This window comes from Dasypus novemcinctus, chromosome 2, assembly GCF_030445035.2.
Source record: "Dasypus novemcinctus isolate mDasNov1 chromosome 2, mDasNov1.1.hap2, whole genome shotgun sequence".
In the NCBI taxonomy this organism is placed as follows: domain Eukaryota; kingdom Metazoa; phylum Chordata; class Mammalia; order Cingulata; family Dasypodidae; genus Dasypus; species Dasypus novemcinctus.
The window spans coordinates 125,869,962-125,892,462 of NC_080674.1; the positions used below are offsets into that span (position 1 = coordinate 125,869,962).

Genomic DNA, 22,501 nt, shown 5'->3' on the forward strand with positions numbered 1-22,501 from the left:
ACCACTCATAATCCATTGGCCAATACATGATGAAAGTCCTTTTAGACCTTTGTAAGTCAAATTTTTTTTTTTAGGATAGTAAAAATAATTTATTTGGGAAATCAGGGAAAGAATGGAGCTTGCTGAGAACTGGGAGAGAAAGATGGAAATATACACCAAGATTTGGTGTGAAGCCACAGTTTTGATTCCTTGAGTTTGATCTCTCTCTCTTTTTTTTAATAGCCTAAACTGTTAAATATTTTTTATCCTACTTCCTTTTTTTCTTTCTTTCTTTTTTTTTTTTTTATTCTCTGTGGGAATAAGGAACCTGTTATATGAGGAATACGATGACATCCTAAAATATTTTGGTAGCAAACACCTGGCTCAGTTTGAAATGAGTGACACATTAGCCTCTTTCATTTGAATAAAAAACTGGTGAGTAAATGAAGTCCAGAATATATGCCTCTGTCTCTTAATTTCACTGACTGAATATGAACTGTGGAATTTTAGAGGTGGAAAGGACTTTATACCTCTGATTTTACAGAAGAGGAGAAATTATTAATATCAAGGCATTTGGAGCTCAAAATTTGGCCTCCTTTATCTCACTAAGGAATATATATATATGTGTATATATATTTAAAGAATTTATCGTTTATAATTAATTCTGCGGACAAAAATAATTTTGTCGAAAATGTCAAAAATACAGGAAAACATATAGAATATAAAAATAACCCACATTACCACCATCCAGAGATAACCACTATGAATATTTTTATGTCCTTCTAGTCTTTTATTGTACATTTTACACACACAGAGTTAGGATCTTGCTGCTGTGAATGTGAATGTTTTTTTATGTTGCCTTTTTTTTCTTTTCTTTTCTTTTTTTTTACTATATTATAAATAGTTTTAATGAAGACTCATTTGGCATGCCAGATTGATAAAATGTAGCAAAAGATGTGCGAAATATCTTAACTTGAACCTGAAAGTAAATGGCCATATTGTGAAGTTCTATTAGATATCTAGATTAGCAGATACAGATTCTTTGGTTCACCTGGAATGGTTGCTTCTATTACCTGAGAGGAACTTTTAGCTTGTTACTTCACTCCCAAAATATGGTAAAAGGTGATTTCTCTTTTGTCTGTACACTGATGATTTTATTTATTCTGACTGCTTCGGCCTGATTGGCTATATTATAAAGAGTATGAACATATTAATGTAAAAGCAAAGGACAATATAAAGCCACATTTTTGAGTCTAGAGCCCTAAGATGTGTATTGTCTTTTATCAGTAGACATTTTGTTCTGTCATACTGGTGGAATTTCAGGGTTAAGTTTTGGCATACTGAAGTTGTGGTGTCTGTCTGACAAACACATTTTCTTTCCATCAGACACTTCTGAGAATTTCTGTGAATGTCTGCTAGAGAAAATTGTAGAGAATGAGCAGTTTATCTTTCTGGGTGGAAGTTGTTGTATTTAGGCATTTGCCTTATCTCTAAAAATATTTCATTAAAATGACTATTTGTAGCTCATTAAGTCAAATCCCGGTTTTATTTGGCTTTGATGCCTTTTTTGTCCATTATGTCTTTCTAGAGAGACTTTAACTTTCAGGCTGTGTTGAGCTAGATAGTTTTACTATTTATATTGTTTAACCATCATTGTAATCTCATGAAGTTTGCATTATTAACCTTTTTTTTTTGTTGTCGTTGTTGCGTCATCTTGCTGCGTCAGCTCTCCGTTTGAGCTGCGCGGTTCCTGGGCAGGTTGAACTTTCTTTCATGCTGAGCGGCTCTCCTTACAGGGTGCACTCCTTGCGCGTGGGGCTCCCCTACGTGGGGACACCCCTGCGTGGCACAGCACTCCTTGCGCGCATCAGCACTGTGCATGGGCCAGCTCCACATGGGTCAAGGAGGCCCAGGCCTTGAACCGCGGACCTCCCATATGGTAGACGGACGCCCTAACCACTGGGCCAAGTCCGCTTCCCATATTAACCTTATTTTATATATGAGAAAACTTGGGTCAAATAATTTGACCAGGGACACACAGCTTGTAAGTGGAAGGACTGGTGTCAAACCATGGTCTCTGATGTCAGAGTCATGCTTTTCTACTAGTATTTCTACTACACTATACTGCTTTATATGTCTGCTCTGATAACATGAACAGTGTGAGGTCATGGGGGCCAATGAACTTTTGTACAGCTGTGTTATTTTCATCCATTGTCATCTAGCATTCTAATACTCCAAGTAAGATAATTGCCTTTTTTAATTTAAAAATTCTATTAGTAGTTTCACATTAGATGATGTATTCTTTTCCCTCTTTTTGATAGGTTGGAGCAGGATGGATTGGAAAATGTAAGTCTCTCAGGTTTTGATTTACTATATAGAAGTGATTACCTTTTGTCCACAAAGTAAATTCAGTTGGTATCAACCCTTTCCATCCTCTCTCTTAAACCTTGTGAGTTCCAAATTTGATAAAGGGAATTTTTTTTTTTAAATTTGTGAAAATTCCACTCTTATTCCAATTCAAATTTTCAATTGGCTGCTGCTGTGAAAATTAATTAGGTGATTAATTGAATTATTTAAAAAGTTGCCATCAAGGAGGACATTGCCACATCGCTGTTGTATAGTATCAGTATTTTTAGCATTAATGACCATTTACCCCAGTTATTAAAGTAACTTAAATTCCTCAAGCAATTTTGAGTGTCTTATGACATCCATTTAAGAAGGGAAGATCAATATTGTAATAAAAGCTGTATCTGGTATTTTATCATTAGGAAAGTTCTAGAGGCAGGTATTTCTGTTATTCCCCAGACAAATCTTCACTATAAAAATATGATTTCTATGTTTAAATAATACTAGTAGGTTATTTATTTCTCTGACTTTTTAAAAAGAAAACAATGTTAAAAATTCTCCTGGGATTTAATATAGTTGTAATGATTTCTGTGAATCTGTGCATTCTAGTTGACTTCCTGTGGAATTGGACGAAGAGTGAATGGAGGGGGAAGGAGAATTCTTAGGGGCTATCTACTAATCCAATTTTTTATTAACTGAAGTCTTTGGCGCTTTATCATTACTAGTCCTCAGTTTTCTATCTAACAGTGCTCCATTCTGCTGTCTTCTTTAGGAGAGTGAGTTAAAGTATAACTAAGTGATCTGTGGTTATGAAGTCTGTGTTTTGGTGTGATTGTATATAATTTAAGTTTTTCTGATTCAGCAATCATTCTACTATTCATAGTATCTGGCTTAGAGCAGATTTTTTTCCCCTTCATCTTCAAATATTTTTAAAAATTTTGACATTCTAATGGGGAAATTATTTTAGGAAAAATGCATTTTAAGTCTTATAATAAAACTGTTTAGAATTTAGGATCTTCTCTTTTTAAAAATTTCCTTTTACTTAAAGATTCAGGGGGCTCTTACATGTCTTACTTTCTGTCTTCTTAAACTATGTGCTCATTGTCTTAGTTTTGTTTCTGTAACCAGTACGCTGGGAGCGGTCCCTTGGAGCCATTGTAAGACAGAGGAATCAGCCAATGACTCCTGAGGCAGTGAAGGCTAATTGGATGAAGATCTGTGACTTTGATAATGCCAGCAAACCTGAGCATATACAAGGTATAAAGAGTCCCAACTCCGTTCAGCCGTGGTTAGGGAATCAGAGGCAAGAAGCATTCTCTTCTGCTGTGGTATTACCTACTATTTTCACTATGGTAATTTAGACACTTGAATTAGCCGTAGCATATTTTCTGCTCTGGTAAGTTTTAAAATTCTTAAAATTTAAGATATTTGTATCACTTTCACTGTCCAGTTTTTCCATTTTTTAAATAATCCTATTTTTTGGAATATGTACTTTCGGGGGTGTGGCTTGCGATGTTTACCGATCCGTATTGATTGCACCTACCCTATCTGAAGAATAATTTTAAAGTCTTCCATTATGGAATCATACCCTCCTTCCCTGACATGATTTCTCTCTTTTCCCCCAAAAAGTTTATTTAAGCTTATTTTATTTAGGCTCAGCTCTTTTCTGTCCAGTGAATAGATTTTGCTTTGTTTTAGTACTATGTCTTTGCTACTATTTCTGTCTTCCTAATACACCCTTTCCTTCTTTTATCACTTCTGCTAATCTCCAATGGCTCTAGAAAAACTATAGCCCCAGATGCTTGACAAAACTTCCTCAGATAGTCTCGGCTCTCCTGGTCTTTCTCTTAGCTGAACATCTAATCATAACTACTTCTACTATCTTTATTTCATGAATGTGTGATTTCTTAAATGTATTATAACTTCCTTTGGAGGCAGAGTCTGTATCTTTCATAAACTTCTTTTTTATCTGGTACAAGCACAGTGCTGAATTATAGAAAGGATTAGTAAATGCTCGTTGAATTGAATTATAGAATCATCTGTGATATGCCTCGGTAACAGATAACCAAATAAAAGCTGTATTATTTTTTTCTAGTATAATTCACATATGCATATGGTATATGAAATTTAAAACACCCTTCTGGGAATGATAATGAATCAAGGTCATTTTATAGAAAAAACTTTTTTTCCTCTTACTAATTTTATGTTCAAAGTTTGGTAGAAGAATAGAACTGAAAAATGACTTATTATTTATTTCCCCTCTAAGGGGAAAAAGCTCATTGAAATTTTCATTGTGCTTTTTCTCAGTGAGATGATAACATGATTGCTGTATCATAAATGCATTTTCTGCATTCTGTATTTTGATTTTTGAGATAAAATTAGTCGATGAGTAGGCTCCCTGTCAGTGAAAAGTAATGAAAGATAAAAGGAGGAAATATATTTAAAACTTTCTTTTGACGCGAGTTCCACTTTACTGCCTCAAAAGTCTTAGACTACTATATGAAAAAGCCAATTAAATTATGTAATTAAAAATGTAACTATACCTCCAGTATGGAAGTGCAGTTAAAAAAATAAAAAAAAAACTTTTCTATAGAGTTGAGACTTTCCAGAGCACCTATTTCCAGTCTTCTCATTTTACAGATAAAGGCACTAAATCCCAGAAAAAGTTAATAACTGGCCTAAGCTATCCCATTCAGTCAGTTTTTCAAGCCAGGAATTATCTCCGGTTGTCTATCTCTGAGTGCAATACCTATACGAGCCTATATGAGCTTTTTGGTTAAATAGCTTCCCTTCTAAGCAGCATCCTGAATTGGATGGTAAGAGGAGGATTAGTAGGCAAAAACCTCTTCACCAGTGTCACCAGGAATGGCAGATGTCCCTGGTTATCTCAGGCTCTATAGTTTGGTTATGGTTTTTGTCTGAGTTTAGAAGGAGGCCCACGCCTCTTTGGTTTGTTGAAAAGATTCCAGAGCCTTGAGAATCCTATGACATATATGGATTCTCCAGCACCTCCTTTATTAACCTTTAGTCCCCAGAAGAACAGTTTCAGATCCCTGTTTGTAGTCAGTGGTCATGATGATGGTTTTATATGGAAGAATTATTAGTAATTTCTTCAGAGCTATTATTTGTTTAGGACCTGGGAGTAATCTTGATATTGTTTCATCCGGGGAGAGGGGTGAGGATGGGGGAAGGTGGAGGGAAATTAATTGTCCTTTCACCAGACAGAATTTGCATGTCTGTGGACAAGTGTCTGTCTTTACAGAATTGTAAAATAACTTAAAGACATAGAAAGGCTCAGAGCCCCCTTAAAGAATCAGATAACCTGGAAAAGGTTTATTTCAAAGTCTTCCACAATTTTTTCCTACAATATCCTGACATCACACACTCAGTTTGTAAGTCCAGTCAAAGTTCTAGAGTAGGCTTGCAGAATGTTACAGGAATAATTATATATCACCTTGTTGCTTTTCCTAGGAATATCTTTAATAAAAACATTATTATTTTTTAAATTTTAGAATCAACTAGGAGTATATTTAAAGTTATAAGTAAAATAAATTCAGAAGGAGGAGTTTCAGCCAATCATACCAGTCATGCAGCACCAACAACCACATCAGGATTGGTGAGTAGGAAAAAATCCTAACATTTTGCTTTCTTTGGAGATTTTTTTCTTTTCTCTCTCTTTTTTTTTCACACGGGGCAGCTCTCCTTGCAGGGCGCACTTCTTGCGCATGGGGCACCCCCACGTGGGTTGCCCCTGCGTGGCACAGCACTCCTTGTGCGTGGCAGCTCTGTTCATGGGCCGGCTTACCACACAGGTCAGGAGGCCCTGGGTATTCAACCCTGAACCCTCCTATATGGTAAGCATGAGCCACTCCCCACTTCCCTCTTTTCTCTTTTTAAAGATGCAGTCATTCTTTTTCGTTCTCTAATAATGGAAGGAAGCAGTAGTAGAGATTATTTAAAACAGGATTTATTCAGAAATCATTTATGATTGACTTTAGAACAAAGCTGATTCTCATATTTGCAACAGTTGAACCACACGAAAAGGTTGCTTGGGATGAAGTCTGAAGCTGTCCAGATCTCTTCATTCTTCTTTCCAACCTCCCCCTCTTTCTTTTGTCTTAGGTTTTGCTGGACTATACAATGCTCTTCTTTCCCCTAAAGGATAGACTTTCTTGAGAGGAGATCTGGGCAACTGAAAGATCTGCGCAATTGGATGTCAGTTTCCAAGGCTTTTTCTGTGTCTGAGAGGGGTAGAAGAATGGGGTAGCCCATTTAGCTTCTTCCTTTTCCTACCTATCCTAGATAATTGGTAACAGGTGCTGAAAATGAAGTCTGGGTTAATGTGAACTTTTGAGGGGGATACTTTTTACTTGCAGAGAAGTTTCCCTTTTGGGTCTTGGCAAATAAAGTTAGTTGCCTGACTGGTACGTTGGTCAACTCTTCCCCCCGCCCTGCAATGATATTTGGGAATTAATTCAGGGAGCCACTGGGTAGAAAAGGAAAAAAAGGAGTTATCACAGCTGTTGATAAAAAGGATTTGAGGCTAAACTGCTATCTAGGCCTGGTAGCTACATTTCTTTGCCTATTCACTTTCCATGTACAGTCCTCATTGTGCCCATTAATAGGTCTTTTTCTCTTAAAATCTAGCTTTAAATGAATTTTAAGTAGATTTCAGTTGTGTAAAAATTTGTGGGGAAGGGTTGGTCACATAATACAATGCTAGAGGATTATATGCTATAGGTGCTTTCCTATGTCTTGCTGTATCTTTCCTCCCATTATCTACCACATACAGCCTTTATGCCTCTATATTGAAAATGCCTATAATTAGCAAAACTTGGCTTGAAATGTGAACAATTCTGAAACATTTTTTCACATACAAAAAATTATTTTACAAGTTAATTTATTGTTAAATAGGAAGTGATCACAAAACTTAATGAAATATATACTAAATATTGACAGAATCTGAATGAACATAAGCCAAAAATTTTTAGACAAGTGTTTTTTTTTTTTAAAGAACAGCATTGATAATCCTAGTCTCGTCACTATTTTTTCTAACTTTTTAGAAAAGACTTTATTTTAATGGTTTTTCTAGGTCATTTGTCTTAAAGGAAAGCATTGATAGATCATATTTTATAAATATTTCACAATGGCTTTATTAGAGGTTTGCAATAATTAACAAGCTGTAGCTCAGTTCCCACTGATATGCACTGGGGAAAAGCTAACCCCCTCCCCCATTAGCCTATGTGTCTAAGGGCATGGCACTTCCCCCAAAGGTTAAACAAAGAAACCATGTAGAGACATAGAGATTGGACTAACAGGAGATGGAGACCTTCACTATTTGCATATCAGAGGGAGATGAAAACCTTCAGTACCTGCATATCAAAGGGAGATAAAGAAACTCTTTACTTCCTGCAGATCAAAGAAACACCTACTCCTCCAACATTCCAAGAAAACCTAACTTCCTAACCCACTACTCTCTAGCCATACAAGGGAAGATTTTCACCTCTAGGGCTTTCTTCTAGCTCCTGCACCTCACTTGGACCCTCCGCCCCCTCCCACTGACTGTCATTTTCCCGCTTAGGAACATTTTGTATACATTCAAATCCCCCCTTTCAGGAGTGGGCTGAAGTCTCTCTTCAGAGTCCCACCGTGCTGGTGGAGGGGCTGAAATCTGTTCTTCAGACCCCCTGTGTTGGGAGAGCTTCTCAATAAATTTTCTGCCTGCAGTCATATCAGTCTCCATGTCCCAGCGAGTGCTGTTTTTCTCCAATAGGCTTCAAGTAAAAAGCCTCCCATTGTGTTAGTAATTCTTTTTTTTTTTAAAGATTTATTTATTTATTTCTCTGCCCTCACCCCCCCCACCTTGGTTGTCTGTTCTCTGTGTCTCTTGGCTGCGTCGTCTTTGCCGCTTCTGTTGTCAGCAGCATGGGAATCTTGTGTTTCTTTTTGTTGTGTCATCTTGTTGTGTCAGCTCTCTGTGTGTGCAGCACCATTCCGGGGCAGGCTGCACTTTCTTTTGTGCTGGGTGGCTCTTCTTACGGGGCACACTCCTTATGCGTGGGGCTCCCCTGCGTGGGGGACACCCCTGTGTGGCATGGCACTCCTTGTGTGCATCAGCACTGTGCATGGGCCAGCTCCACATGGGTCAAGGAGGCCTGGGGTTTGAACTGTGGACCTCCCATGTGGTAGATGGACGCCCTAACCACTGGGCCAAGTCCGCCGCCTGTGTTAGTAATTCTAATAGATTTGTGGTTGTAGTTCCTGTGAAACTTGCTGATTGCTGTCTCTGATACTTTTGCTTTTTTTTTCTTATTGTAGTGCATAAAGAGTAAGAAGTAAATCATTTGCCACTTTTAAAATCTGTATTTCGTGACCCAAAATACAGGCATAGTGATAAAAAAAAAATAAAGAATCGAATTTTAAACCTGAGAATATGGTTAATTTCTAAATGTGATTTTACTGTATGATTGAGATTGGCTAACTTTTTTAGTAAAGGACTGGATAGTAAACATTTTAGACTTTGTAGGCCACATTGTATTGCGATCACATATTCTTTTTGTTCTTTTTTTTTTAACTTCCCTTTAAAAGTTACTTTTAGCTCATAGCCAGAGTTTGCCAGCCCCTGCTTTAGAATAAAAATGATTGAAAAATTAAAATCAATTTTTTATAACCTAATATGTGGTTTACAAATTGGCAAGGTTTATCATCACTAAACAGAAAAATACAACTTATAATTATATGAAGGAACTTCTCAGGAAGGAACTTAAGGTAAAATATCAATTTAATTGAAACTATTATGAGGCATTCTAATTTGCAAGCATTAAGTAGTATTTTGCTCATCTGTTTAGAGTGAATTTTATATAATAGATCTTATAGACCAAGTCACTATCACTATTTACAACAAATTATTTTTTGGATTTTTGGGTAGCTAATAGTTGCTAAATTAATGGAGCTTTCTAACAGCAGAGGCAAGAAAGGTGAAAATGAGATATACTACCTTTTAGCAAGAAGCAAACAATTAAAAAATAACTTATTGTAAATGGTGTCCTTTTCTACACAATATCTGGTTGGTTTCTATTTTTAAAAAAATCAAATATAATTAAACAGTTATGCTCCACTGAATTCACTAAAATGACAATCTATTCACATCTTTTCAAAAACAAAAGTAGGTATGTAAGTAATTAATAGTTTTGGAAAGTTAAAATTTCAAATAGTCAACAAAATTGTGTCAGTGAAAAATAATTTTTTACACCTGTCCCCTAGGCTGGAGCTGTTGGCCATAGATTTCCTCCGATCTCTTCTGCTTATACTGAACTAGAAGCTATCATGTATGCCCTTGGAGTGGGAGCATCAGTCAAGGATCCAAAAGATTTGAAATTCATTTATGAAGGAAGTTCTGATTTCTCCTGTTTGCCTACCTTTGGAGTGATTTTAGCTCAGAAAATTTTATTTGATGGAGGACTGTCAGAGATTCCTGGAATTTCAGTAAACTTGGCAAAGGTATGCATAATAAAAACCTTTATTTTGCTTTTCTTCCACGTGTTTCAATATGATTGATAATGTGTGTGTGTATAATTATAAAATAGTTAATATAGTTGCAGAACAATGGTTTAGCATATCTTTTGTGTTTTTTTTTAAGGATAAAAGAGATGAGAGTTAGTTTATAAGGCAAGAAAAATGAAGAAAATGGCAATTATATATGGTCTCACAACTCTTACATAATGCTATAATCCTTTCTCTGCAATTTATTTGCTATTTATCCAAGGGTAAATAACTGCTCTAAGCTTGAATTTCCTTATCTGTAAAGTAGATATGATAAAAGAACTTCATGGTATTGGTGAGGAAGCAAGCCAGATAATTATCTGGGAGAAAAGTATTTGAGGTAGAGAGAACAAGTGTAAAAAGGTCCTGAGGTAGGTCCATGCATGGCTTGTTCTTGGAATAGCAAGGGACCAGTAGAGCTGCAGAGTGAGCATGGGGGCAGTGGTGGGAGACGAAGGCTTAGTAGGTAATTATAAGGATTTCTGGTTATACTCTGATGACTATAAGAAACCATTGTAGCTCTTTGAGCAAAGGACCAATATGTTCTCACTGTTGCTGCTGTGTGGAGAATAGTTGTAGGAAACAAGTTTTGGAACATGGAAACCAGTTAGGCATCTATTGTAGTAATCCAAGCAAAACAGCTGGATATGAGAGTGAGGGGAAGAGGAGTCAAGGATAAAGATTTTTGGCCTGCAAAGCTGGAATGATCTATCTATATGTGTATATACATGTTATGTATTATTAATTAAATATAATTTATTTGGTATATATAGTAATTATATATATGTATGTGTGTGTGTATATATATATGTGTGTGTGTGTATATATATATATGTATATATACACACACACACACACACACATATTTTGAAATGGGGTGAGCAGGAGTTTGGCTTGGACATTTTTGAGATGACTGTTATCTGTAGTTGAATATATGAGTCTGGAGTTTGGGGGAAAGGCCTAATAGGGATTCTTAGCATGTTAGGTGGTATTTAAAACCATGAGACTAGATGAAATCACCTAAGAAGTGGGTATAGGTAGTGAAGAGGCTTGAGTTTAAGGGCCCTGCAGTGTTTAGAGGTTGAAGAGATGAGAGGGAGCCAACAAAAGAGACTGAGGAAGAATGGTCTGTGAAGTAGGAGGAACACCAAGAGTATGTGGTATTTGAGAAGCCACTTCCTTCAAGTGTTTCAAGAAGGAAGGAATGAATAACTGTACAAAAGATTTTGAGGTGAGATATATTTTACTCCTTGGAGTAAAATTCAGATTATGAGCCTAGTGATAACTGTTGATTCATAGAGCTATGTGCTAATCTCTGTGACTGACTGGAGAATCCATTTATTGGAGGCTTATTAGTCCATTCTTGCTCTGATTTTTGGGAACTTACTTTATTAGAGTATTCAATAAAGTTGAGAGTAAGGCAAGAAATGTGCTGGTCAGTATGCTATGTCAGTCACTCTCCAATGGTATTTGCTGTATACCATACTTCTCTTTGGATAATGTAAGTATAAAAAATTAAAACATATGTTTTGAAATTCCCCTTCAGTTGCAAGGTGCTGGAAATCATAAGTGGTGTTCAAATTCTGTGGCTAGGAGAGATAGTCATCTTGGAATTTGAATCCCAGTCTTCCCAACCTTGAGTTTGGCAGTCCAAACTCCCAAACATTGAGGCAGCGCTTCGTATGTCCTACCATTATCACTCTCCCCTCTTTTCCCTTCTGGGTTTTAAGGAAGCCTGGGAATTAAGCTGTCTGACTCCATGGAGTGGTCATTTGGGTTTGTGGTTCATGTTTTGATTTTCCTGTTCTATTGTTTTTCCTCCATATGCTTGTATATTCTTTATTGACACATTGAGGTTAAGTGGCTATGAACTTATCCAGTGTCCTTAGGTTTCTTTGTAAGTAATTGATAAGACATTTTGTGGAGGGAATGTTAACATTGATAGTGCTTTGTTTTGAACATGGTTATAAGAGTTATCTTTGTGTTTTCATTGGGTCATTTGTATTTGGCATGTGTGACCTGAAATTACTTTACTAGCACTGGTACCTTTGGTTCACTTTTATTAGATACAAATATTAGATTCCTGTTATGCTCCAGGCACTGTGATAAACACAAATGTAAGATGTCTTCTCTGCTCTAAAAGAGTCTTTAAGATTGGGGAACTGGTTATTTCTGATTCATGTGATTAAGAAGTAGAAGCCAAGAAGAGACATAATTTAGGGGAAGTAGTGATGTGAACATGTGGACACTGAAATGTTTTTACTTGTGGTTAGAAATATTCATAGGCAGAACCTGTGAGAAAAAAAAACACTGCTAAGAAAATTTTGCCTATCCTAACATAGGTTCTTCATGGGGAACAATACTTGGAGTTATATAAACCACTTCCGAGAAGAGGTGAGTTCTTGATATACTAATTCCGTAATCATTCTATAATTTTCTTTTCTTTTTTTTTAAAAAATAAGTTGGTCCATTTTAATAGAATTGAATATTTAATTTTTTCCCCACAGTAATCAAAGCAAACATTTTACCATTATTATCCTTGGTGTAGCAAATAATTCCTGAAATGTAAGAAAGTCTGATTTGGAAATAGAAAAAGGCTGAATTAACAAATACATTATAATTTTTAAGTTTTTTTTTCTTATAAGTATACAGTGACATCTACTTATCTGATAGCAGCACTGCTGGTTTTAAGTTGTTTTATTTTCTAATTAACTTTCCAAACTGGATCGCCGTGTTAACTGGCATAGAGTGACCTAGTAAAACATCCCAATTATTTATGTGTGTATCAGCTATTACAGTAGGTTTATGTTAACTAGTGTTGGTTTTGGTAACTTTATGACTTTGCCCTTTAATAGTTTTATAATGAATTACTTCAAAATGCTAACATTCTATCTTTAATAATACAACAACTGAAAGAAGCATTTCTGTATGTGTTCTAAATTTAGTCATTATGTATAGTAAGCTATGATTCCTATGATTGTGGGTTTTCATTCTTTTCTAGGTTTTTATCTTGGTACTGATTTTTATAAAGCAAGAAATATTAAAATACGGAATTTCTTGTAATCATTTTTTTCCTTTTTTTTTTTAGAGAAAATCAAGTCAGTGTTAATAATCATTTTTATTTCTCTCAGTAATTGCCTTTTATTCTTTCACTCTATTTTGGTATATTTATTTTGTTTCTATACTCTGATATTAGATTTTGTCTAATTATATACTGGTCACATAAAGTGGAAAAATACAAAAAAGGAGTGTTTTTTTTTTTTTCAATCCGCATTATAAATAATGTAGAGGTCAACAAAGTACTTAGAATCCAATGTTAATTTTTCCTACCGCTTTTTATTTTACTAAAAAATTTATGAGATTTTTATTGTTTAAGGCTCAATAGCTTTATTTCAGTATTAGCATTATAGCATAAGTTTTCACAAAGTTGTGGTGACTAAGCATTTGTAGATTCCTGCTGGATACCTAACATGTTCAAGGTACTGTATTAGATATTAGATTATTTCTGAACCTGGTTTCATATTAAAATTGCCTAAGTTGTTGCATTGCCTGTTAATTTTAATAAACTATGTATTCTAGATCCTAACTCTGGAGATCATATGTATGTGTATGTATGTTTGTGTCTGTGTGTTTATGGTAAAGGGAGAGTAGGAAGCACCCCTTTATTTCATATGCAGCCCTCCAAACACAGGTTTATTTGGGAACCATTGTTATAAAGGAAGTAGAAATGTATAAGATAGGTTTCTGCATTTAAGGATTTTAAAATATGAAGAGAGAGATGAGACAGATACACTGAAATGATTACCACTGAAAAGCGATGTAAGCAAGAAGTTGTAGATAATATTTTTCTTAATTTCCTTTTCCTCCTAAGCTCAAGTTATGTTTTTTCTGAATTATTTTTTCTTCAATAGCTCCTAAGCATTTTCTTTAAGTGGTATTAAAGTTAAATCTCTGGCAAATATGAACCTTCAAAATTCAGGTCCTTGTGGCTTGAAACTTTTATAAACTGTGGAAAAGAAGGATGATTAATGTGTATATTTCTTTAAAACACAACACTTGATGGTACTTTGGACAGTAGTTAAGAGTGTTTAACTTTCTACTAGCCTGAAGTATCAAGAGACTGATGTCATCATGCATCATTTGCTAGCTACAGTGGTACCATTATAGATATCATTTTATAATTACTACTGATTTACTGTTCATCCTGATTAAAAAAATAACCACTAGATGGAGTAAAAGAAATCTAAGTGCAGCACCTTCTTTTCCTCCAAAAACGACAGTACATGTTCTAATCCTGGATGTGCTGGTCTCTAAATTTTCTGGGTTCAAGAGGTTGATCTTTATTATATTTCTATCTGATGTCTTTAATTATTAGACTTGCTTGTTTATTGAGATAATTTCTATTATAAGAGCAAAACAATACTTTATTTCATCTGGAAAGTGAGTGGTAATATCACCAACCTTGATTCTCTCACAGGGTATGTGTGGCCATCAACTTTTAGTATATGTAAAAGTACTTTTGGAATAATTAAGCATTATGCAAATGTAATTATTATGCCAAATTCTCAAAATAGAATCTCAGAGCTGTGGCTTGTCAGGGTAGATTTATAACTCTTTTCTCCTTAAATACTCATATTGGAGTAGATTTTAAATAAACTTATGATACGTTATGTGCTCATTATAGAAAATTTGAAACCACAGAAAAATATAGCAAGAAAACAAAGGTCTGTAATATTTTTTCACTCATTTAGTATTTATGGAACCTGTTCTGTGGTAGGCATTTTGCTAAGGGTTGGTAATATAACCAGGAAAAAGACATCTTTGCTTGCACAGAGTTTAGTCTGTGTAATGAAGAATAGAGATAGTGGACAATGATAAGCACTATATAATACGTAACAGTGGGAGAGATATAGGTTTGTCAGAAGAGCACATAGGAAGAGTCCCTAACTTGGAATTGAACTTGAGTGGTTGGTGAATGCTTCCTGATGGAAATGAAATCTAAACTGAAACATTAAGGATGAATTAGGAGTTAACCACATAAAGAGGAGGATGAAAAATGTTTTAGGCAAAGAAAACACTGTGTGTAAAAGTTTGGAATTGAGAAAGATGATTGGCTATTAGAGGAACTGGAAATAGTTCAGGCTTGCTTAAAGGTAAATTGGGTAGGGTAGCAAGGCATGAGAACAGAGAAGGAAAGCAGGGTCATGAAAGGCCTTGAAAGTCAGGTTAAGGAATTTGAATTTTGTTCCAAAGGCAATGGTTGGCCACTGAAGGGCTTTAAGCAGGAGAGAGTTATATGAACAGATTGGGATTTTAGAAAGGATAACTCTGGTCTATGTTTGTTATGCTTGCTTTATGAGGGAATGGAACAGAGGAAAGGAGACTTTGCAAGAGAATGTTGAAATAATCTAAGTAAGAGGCCATGCTGCTTCAACCATGATGGTGGCTATGGGGATGGATACAAGTGAAGGAACCTTAGAGATATTTAGGGAAGTAGGCCTTGGTGTTTGGATGTGGGAGATGTGGCACTCATTCATCACCAACTCATCAGTCATTTATTGAATGTTTGCTAAATTCTGGGCATTCTACTTGGGGCTGTAAATAAATGCAGAGCAGAAACAGATCTGGACTTGCCCCCATGGAGCATATAACCTATTTGGAGAGGCAGGCAATAATCAAATAACTACAGCAATAAATGCAAAATTGCAACTACATGTAAGTGTTACAGTTGAAACATACATGATGCCATTAGAACTTAAAATAGCTGGATTTGGCATAAACAGATTAGTCAGTAAAATGTTTTTTGAGAAACTGACATGAGTAAATATTTGAAAAGATTTCAGCTAGATAAGACATTAGACAAGAGGGAAGGAAAGAGTGTTCCTGGAAAAGCCAACAGCCTGAGGTCAGACCCTTGAGGTAAGGAGTATGACTAAGGAGGAACAGAAGTCCAGGGTGGCTAGAAAACCTGACTATGGCAGGAAATGATATCATGTAGACCATGTCGGGATTTGAGTTTTATCCTAAGAACCTTGGGAAGCGGTATTGGAAGAGCAGTCAGTTGCACATGATTTGGGTTTGGGTTAAAAATCACTTGAGACATAAATCACTTGAGAATATTTTAAAGTTGGCCAGAGTGGGTGTCCAGGTACCCAATTAGAGTTTGTTGTGGTAGTCAAGTGAAGTGATGGTAACTTGAACTAAGGTGGAGGAGATTGAGAAAATTAGGTGAATCAGAGAGATATTTAGGAGGCGAAGGTGATGGCTTCTTTTTTACCATCTTTCACATGCAGAGAGTTACTAAGTTCTTTGATTCTCTCCCTTAAATGTTTCTAGAATACTGTTTCCATTCACTCTTACTTCCACTTCTTTTTCTAGGCCACCATTATCTCTCACCCTCTATGCTTCTATTCTCTCCATTCTTGCTACCTCAGGGTCCATTCATATCACTAAATGTGAATCTAAAATGTGAATGTGTTTGTCGCTCCCCTATTTAAAATCCCAAATCCATAGACTTCTGGATAGAGGTGAAAGGTTTTAATATATTCCAACTTCTACCTTTCCCCATCCTCAAGTCTTGCCACTTGGTTATTCTCAATTTTATGAGTCAGGGATGATGCTAGAGTTTCTGGCTTGGGCAGCTGGGTGGATTGTATAGGGGACAAAAGAGAAAAGGGGGGTTTTGAGAGTAAGATGATGAGTTCACCCCCAGGTAATAGTCTATTAAGATACCATGAGTTAATGATAGGAAAAAGAGAATGAATCCATAAAAGAAGAGAGTGATTAAAAGAAACAAAATCTCACTGAAGCCAGGAGAGTTGAGAGTTGAGGAGGAATGGGGTAAATGTATTGGTTGTATGCTCAACAAATGTTTCTTGAGTGACAGAGTTAAAAGATACTAGGAGATCATTGAAATTGAAAATTGTTATTTTTAAATCTAATTTATGTGAATTATTGATCCAAATTATGTGAATTAGATTATTTATGTGAATTATTTTAGTAATGCAGGTATTCTGATTGCTTTATTTATTTTTTCTTGTACTTTTCATTGCAGAAAAATTACGAAGTGAAGCAGTTGTTGCTGATATTCTAGATAAAGGATCTGGTTTACTAATTCTTTTGGATGGTAACTTGTTTACAGTTCTCCTAATAACATTGTTAGATCTACAGGCTTTGTATATAACATAATACTTTAATAATCTTGAAAGTTGATTAAAAAGTTTGTATTTATCTTCTAGTTTGTATAGAAGCATGATAAGCATTCTAATAATTCCGAAGCTCTTTTAGAAAAGTAAAGGTGGAGAGGGAGAAGTAAATAGACTAGGGTGGGTGTTGAAAAATGGCATTTCGGGAGATTTGAAACAATATAACCAAAATACAAAGGTGAGTGTATGACTTGTATGGAGAGAACAGAGGAGAATTATGCTTAATGGAATGTTTTATCTGGAAGGAAAATACAAGCAACCCTCGATTGATAAATAGGCTTTATTGTAGATATTCATTTCTTTGTTGGCTCTTTGGCACTTGGAACAATTGTGACCACGGAATCACTCTCATATATGGTGGTTAGGTTCCTGCCTTGTCTATTTTGCTCATAATGTGGTTTAAACACCGTAGTCACATTTTATTTGTGGTGGGAAAAAAGAGAAGAGTAGAATGGTTTGTTTTTAAAGATTATTTATTTATGTCTCCTCACACCTTTGTTGTTTGTATTTGCTGTGTATGTTTGTTGTGTGCTTGTTTTCCTTTTAGGAGGCACCAGGAACTGAACCTGGGACCTCCCATGTGGGAGAGAGGTGCCTAATTGCTCGACCACCTCCTCTCCCTGCTTGTTGTGTCTCTCATTATGTTTTCCTCCTTGTGTCTCGTTGTATCATCTTGTTGCATCAGCTTGCTGTGCCAGCCAGTTGTGTCAGCTCGCTGTCTTATTTGTCTTATTTAGGAGGCACCGGAAACTGAACCCAGACCTCCCATGTGGTAGGCGGGAATTCAATCACTTAAGCCACATCTGCTTCCCAGAATAGTTTTTAAAATGTTGAAATACTAGTAATTAAATATAAGCTAATGATACATTGATTAAACTTTATTTTAAAATTTGAGAACAAAGAAATAATTATTTTTTAAAATACTGGAAAGAGAAACAGAAAATTTAGTATTGTCCAATATTTGTAGTATTGACTTTATCATCTTTGTTCTAAATATGTAGGAAGTTATGCTGCATGCGTTGTTTTGAAACATACCTTGTTTTTACTTAAGACTATATTGAGACCATTTTTGGTACTCCTAAATATTCTACTGTGTTAATTTTGTTGACTGTGCAGTATTTCATCCTGTGTATGTTCTCTTTCTTCCCTTCCTTCTTGTCTTCCCTCCTGTTTATGTTTTCATATTTTCTTGTCATAGCAGATGTTGGTCAATATCTGACTGCAGTTCTGCCAGTTTTCTTGTCTTCTCAGCACTCTACCATATGAAACACAAAACAAAGGACCTGCAGTAACCTTAGCTTTGATTTCTATTTTTCTTTATTGAGCTACTCCATTCATTCAAGTAAAATTAGGAATGAGTCATAGTATATTAACATTTGTAAACAAAGTATAGATGAAGTTAGGTATCTTATTTTAAATACAAATTGCTACAATTTTCCTTATTTTTTGTTATAATTAGATTGTTTAGTGTGCAATTTAAAATCATATTCTGAAGGGTGCAGGTGTGGCTCAGTGGTTTGAATGCCTGCTTCCAATGTACAAGGTCCCAGGTTAAATCCCTAGTACCTCCTTAAAAAAAATAAAAAAATAAAAATCATATTTGAGTATATGAAACAGGTAACCCTCAAACTCACTAGTGAATTAGTAAGTAAAAAGAGGGACAGCTGGCATGTTTTCATTCATTACTAGGTTCCTTAATTGCTAATTTGCTCACTCATATCATTTATGCATTGATTCCCTAATTAATTTAATAAATGTTTATTTGGTGACTTTTCTGTAACAGGCACTATTCTAATTCCTGGGCATATATCGGTGAGCAAGGGAAGTGGATTTGGCCCAACGGATAGGGTGTCTGCCTACCACATGGGAGGTCCAAGGTTCAAACCCAGGGCCTCCTGACCCATGTAGTGAGCTGGCCCATGCGCAGTGCTGATGTGTGCAAGGAGTGCCCTGCCACACAGGGGTGTCCCCTGTGTAGGGGAGCCCCATGCGCAAGGAGTGCGCTCTGCAGGGAGAGCCGCCCAATGGGAAAAAAGTGCAGCCTGCCCAGCAATGGCACCACACACATGGAGAGCTGATGCAGAAAGATGACACAACAAGAAAAGAGACACAATGCCTGGGTGCCGCTGATAAGAATCCAAGTGGACACAGAAGAACATACAGCAAATGGTTACAGAAAGCAGACAACTGTGTGTGTGGGGGGGGGGGCAGGGAAGAGGAGAGAAATAAATAAAAAATAAATCTTAAAAAAAAAATAATGGTGAGCAAAATTACCATGATTCTGCCCTCAGGAAGCTTATGTCTTCTTTCCTACTTATTTCTTTTACGTTCCAGGATCTTTTTAAGTGCCTTAGCAGAATGTTTGATTACTTGTAGGATTGTTTGAAATGATTGAGATGGAGAGAATTGAAATACGAAAAGGCAGCTGGAGAGGTATAAGAAGTGAGGGAAACTGCTATTTCATAATCTAGAAAGGATTTATGAAGATCCTTTTTTCTTTCTTCCAACCACAAAGAGTCTGGTTGTAGAAGTAGTCATTTGGAAGAAAACGGTTGTGGATACATTGAAATGAATGCGCTCTAACTCAAATTTAAGCATCTTTAAATTATAAAATCCTTTCAGTACAATTATATTTAATTTTGAAACATCTATAGAAATTGTTGAACATATCTTGGTTAAATATTTATATCCTTTAATAATGTCTTTTTATTTTGCCTTTTATTTATTTTCTAGTCTATTCTTATTCTGGAAAGGAACTTATATGTTACAATCAGTTCTCTGTCTTCATTGTTGGCTCCGGAGGATTTGGTGGAAAACGGACATCAGACAAAGTCAAAGTAGGTCATGGCTTTACTTATAAGCAGTGTATGTATCATATAACATACTTTATATATAGAAAATTCTTGCTAAGTATAATGTAACTGAGATAATTATGAGAAAATGTTACTTTCTTATACAAATTTTGCAGCACCCAAAGGTTTTTAGAAAAATCTATCACAAGTGATCCTTGTATAGGTTAAAAATCTTCATTCATTAAATGATCTAAGTATTTCTCTTTTGTAAGTCACTTCTAATTACTCTTTAGTTTTAAAATCCTAAAAAAATATTTTCCTTAAAAAATATTTTATAATTTGGAACTTATACTAATTTAATCTGACCTTTACCTCTAATTTATTTGAGGTAATATGATTTTACTGTTTTAAATATTCTTCTGTAGTACATAAAGCTTTATTCAGAGCAACACTGAGAGAGGACTTTCACACCGGCAACCATATTTGCTAAAAAGTTTTCTTTTTTCAGTTTGTGATAATTTATTGCCTGTTTGTGGAAAAATTACCTTGTCAGCTATTAGATGATTGTTATTTATGTGGGGCTGTGATTCTATCTATAGATAAGGAATCCAATGTTATTAAGAACCCTGTGGCGGCGCACTTGGCCCAGTGGTTAGGGCATCCGTCTGCCACATGGGAGGTCCGTGGTTCAAACCCCGGGCCTCCTTGACCCGTGTGGAGCTGGCCCATGCCCAGTGCTGATGCGCGCAAGGAGTGCCCTACCACGCAGGGGTGTCCCCCGTGTAGGGGAGGCCCACGTGCAAGGAGTGTGCCCATGAGGAGAGCCACCCAGCACGAAAGAAAGTGCAGCCTGCCTAAGAATGGCGCCACCCTCACGGAGAGCTGACACAACAAGATGATGCAGCAAGAAAAGAGACACAGATTCCCATGCCGCTGACAACAACCAAAGCGGACAAAGAAACAAGACGCAGCAAATAAATACAGAGAACAGACAACCAGGGTGGGGCAGGGAGGGAAGAGAAATAAATAAAAAAATAAAAATAAAAATAAATCAATCTTTAAACAAAAGAAAACAAAAAACAACCAGATATGATTGTTATATATTTAGGATGCTAAATTTTAATCCCATTGTAACCAAAAGGAAAACAGAAGAAAAATATATCCTGATGTAATAGAGAAGACACTCAATATGGTACACCACAAAAAAATAAATACAAAAATAGGCATTAATATAAAAATTAAAGGACAAAAAGGTATAAGACATAGAAAGGCTAAATAGCAAAATGGCAGAGAAAGTCCTGCATTATCAGTAGTCATTTTAAAAGTAAATCAGAAAAACAAAAACAAGAAGGAAAAAAAAGTATATTAGGGGAGCAGATGTGGCTCAAGTGGTTGAATGCCTGCTTCTCATATGGTGGTCCCCGGTTCAGTTCTCAGAGCCTTCTAAAAACAAAAAAAGAAGCGAACAAATGAAAAAATGAACTCAGGGGAGCCGATGTGGCTCAGTGAGTGCTGGCTTCCCACATATGAGGTCTTGGATTCAATACCAGGCCCCAGTACCTCAAAAAAAAAAAAAAAAGTAAGCTCTCCAGTCAAAAGACAGAAAGTGGCAGGATGCATTAAAAAACACAGCCCGACTCTATGCTGTATGCAAGAGACTTGCACTAAATTCAAAGATATAGTATGTTGAAAGTGAAAGGGTGGGAAAAAATATACCAAATAACCAAAGGAGTGGTGGGATAGCTCTATTTGATTTTAAGTCAAAAACAATTACAAGGGACAAAGATGGTCTTTTTGTTCTGGTTAAGGACACAATTCAAGATGTAACAATTATAATTACATATGCACCTAACAGCAGAGCCCCCAAGTATATGAAACAAATATGGACAGGTTTGAAGGGAGAAATTGACTGTTTTTCATTAGTAGTACAAGGTTTTAATGCACCACTTACAGTAATGAATAGAACATCTAGTCAGAAGATCAGTAGGGAAATATAAGACTAAATCATACTCTAAATCAAGTAGACCTAACAGGCATATATGGAACACTTCATATAACAATAGAATACACTTTCTTCTAGAGTGCACATGGATAATTCTCCAGGATAGATCCTATGTTAAGTTACAGAACAATTCACAATACATTCAGAATCATTGAAATCATACAATAGATCCTCCAACCATAGCAGAATGAAGCTAGAAATTAGTAGCAGAGAGAGAACGGGGAAATTCACAAATATGTGGGAATTAAACAACATGGTCTAGAAAATCAATGAGGTAAAGAGGAAATCACCCAAATTAGGAAATATCTTGAGGTGAATGAAAATGAAAATACAACATATCAAAACTTATGTGATGCAGCAAAGGCATTGCTTAGATGGAAATGTATAAGTCTAAATACATTAAAAAAAGAGACTTAGAATCAGACAACCTCACAATTGAAAGAACTAGAAAAGGAACAAAGATTAAACCTAGAATGAGCAGAAGGAAGGAATTAACATAGAGTGAAGATAAGAGATATAGAAAACAGCAACAACAAAAAAAAACACAAAACCAAAAGTTGGTTCCATGAAAGAACATTAAAATAGATAACCAATGAAAATCAGAAATGAAAAGAGGGACATAACTATCAACCCCA

The 22,501-nt window shown here is 35.8% G+C and overlaps 1 protein-coding gene across 1 annotated transcript in view; it reads left to right on the plus strand.

The window, feature by feature from the left end:
- Positions 1 to 22,501, plus strand: part of HSD17B4 (hydroxysteroid 17-beta dehydrogenase 4) — a 106,666-nt gene that overhangs the window by 38,746 nt on the left and 45,419 nt on the right. The window contains exons 11-17 of the mRNA XM_012519350.2: positions 2,301 to 2,325; positions 3,454 to 3,582; positions 5,838 to 5,941; positions 9,589 to 9,825; positions 12,210 to 12,261; positions 16,922 to 16,993; positions 19,806 to 19,909. Of these exons, the coding sequence (XP_012374804.1) occupies positions 2,301 to 2,325; positions 3,454 to 3,582; positions 5,838 to 5,941; positions 9,589 to 9,825; positions 12,210 to 12,261; positions 16,922 to 16,993; positions 19,806 to 19,909 (723 nt within the window). The remainder of the gene's footprint in view (positions 1 to 2,300; positions 2,326 to 3,453; positions 3,583 to 5,837; positions 5,942 to 9,588; positions 9,826 to 12,209; positions 12,262 to 16,921; positions 16,994 to 19,805; positions 19,910 to 22,501) is intronic.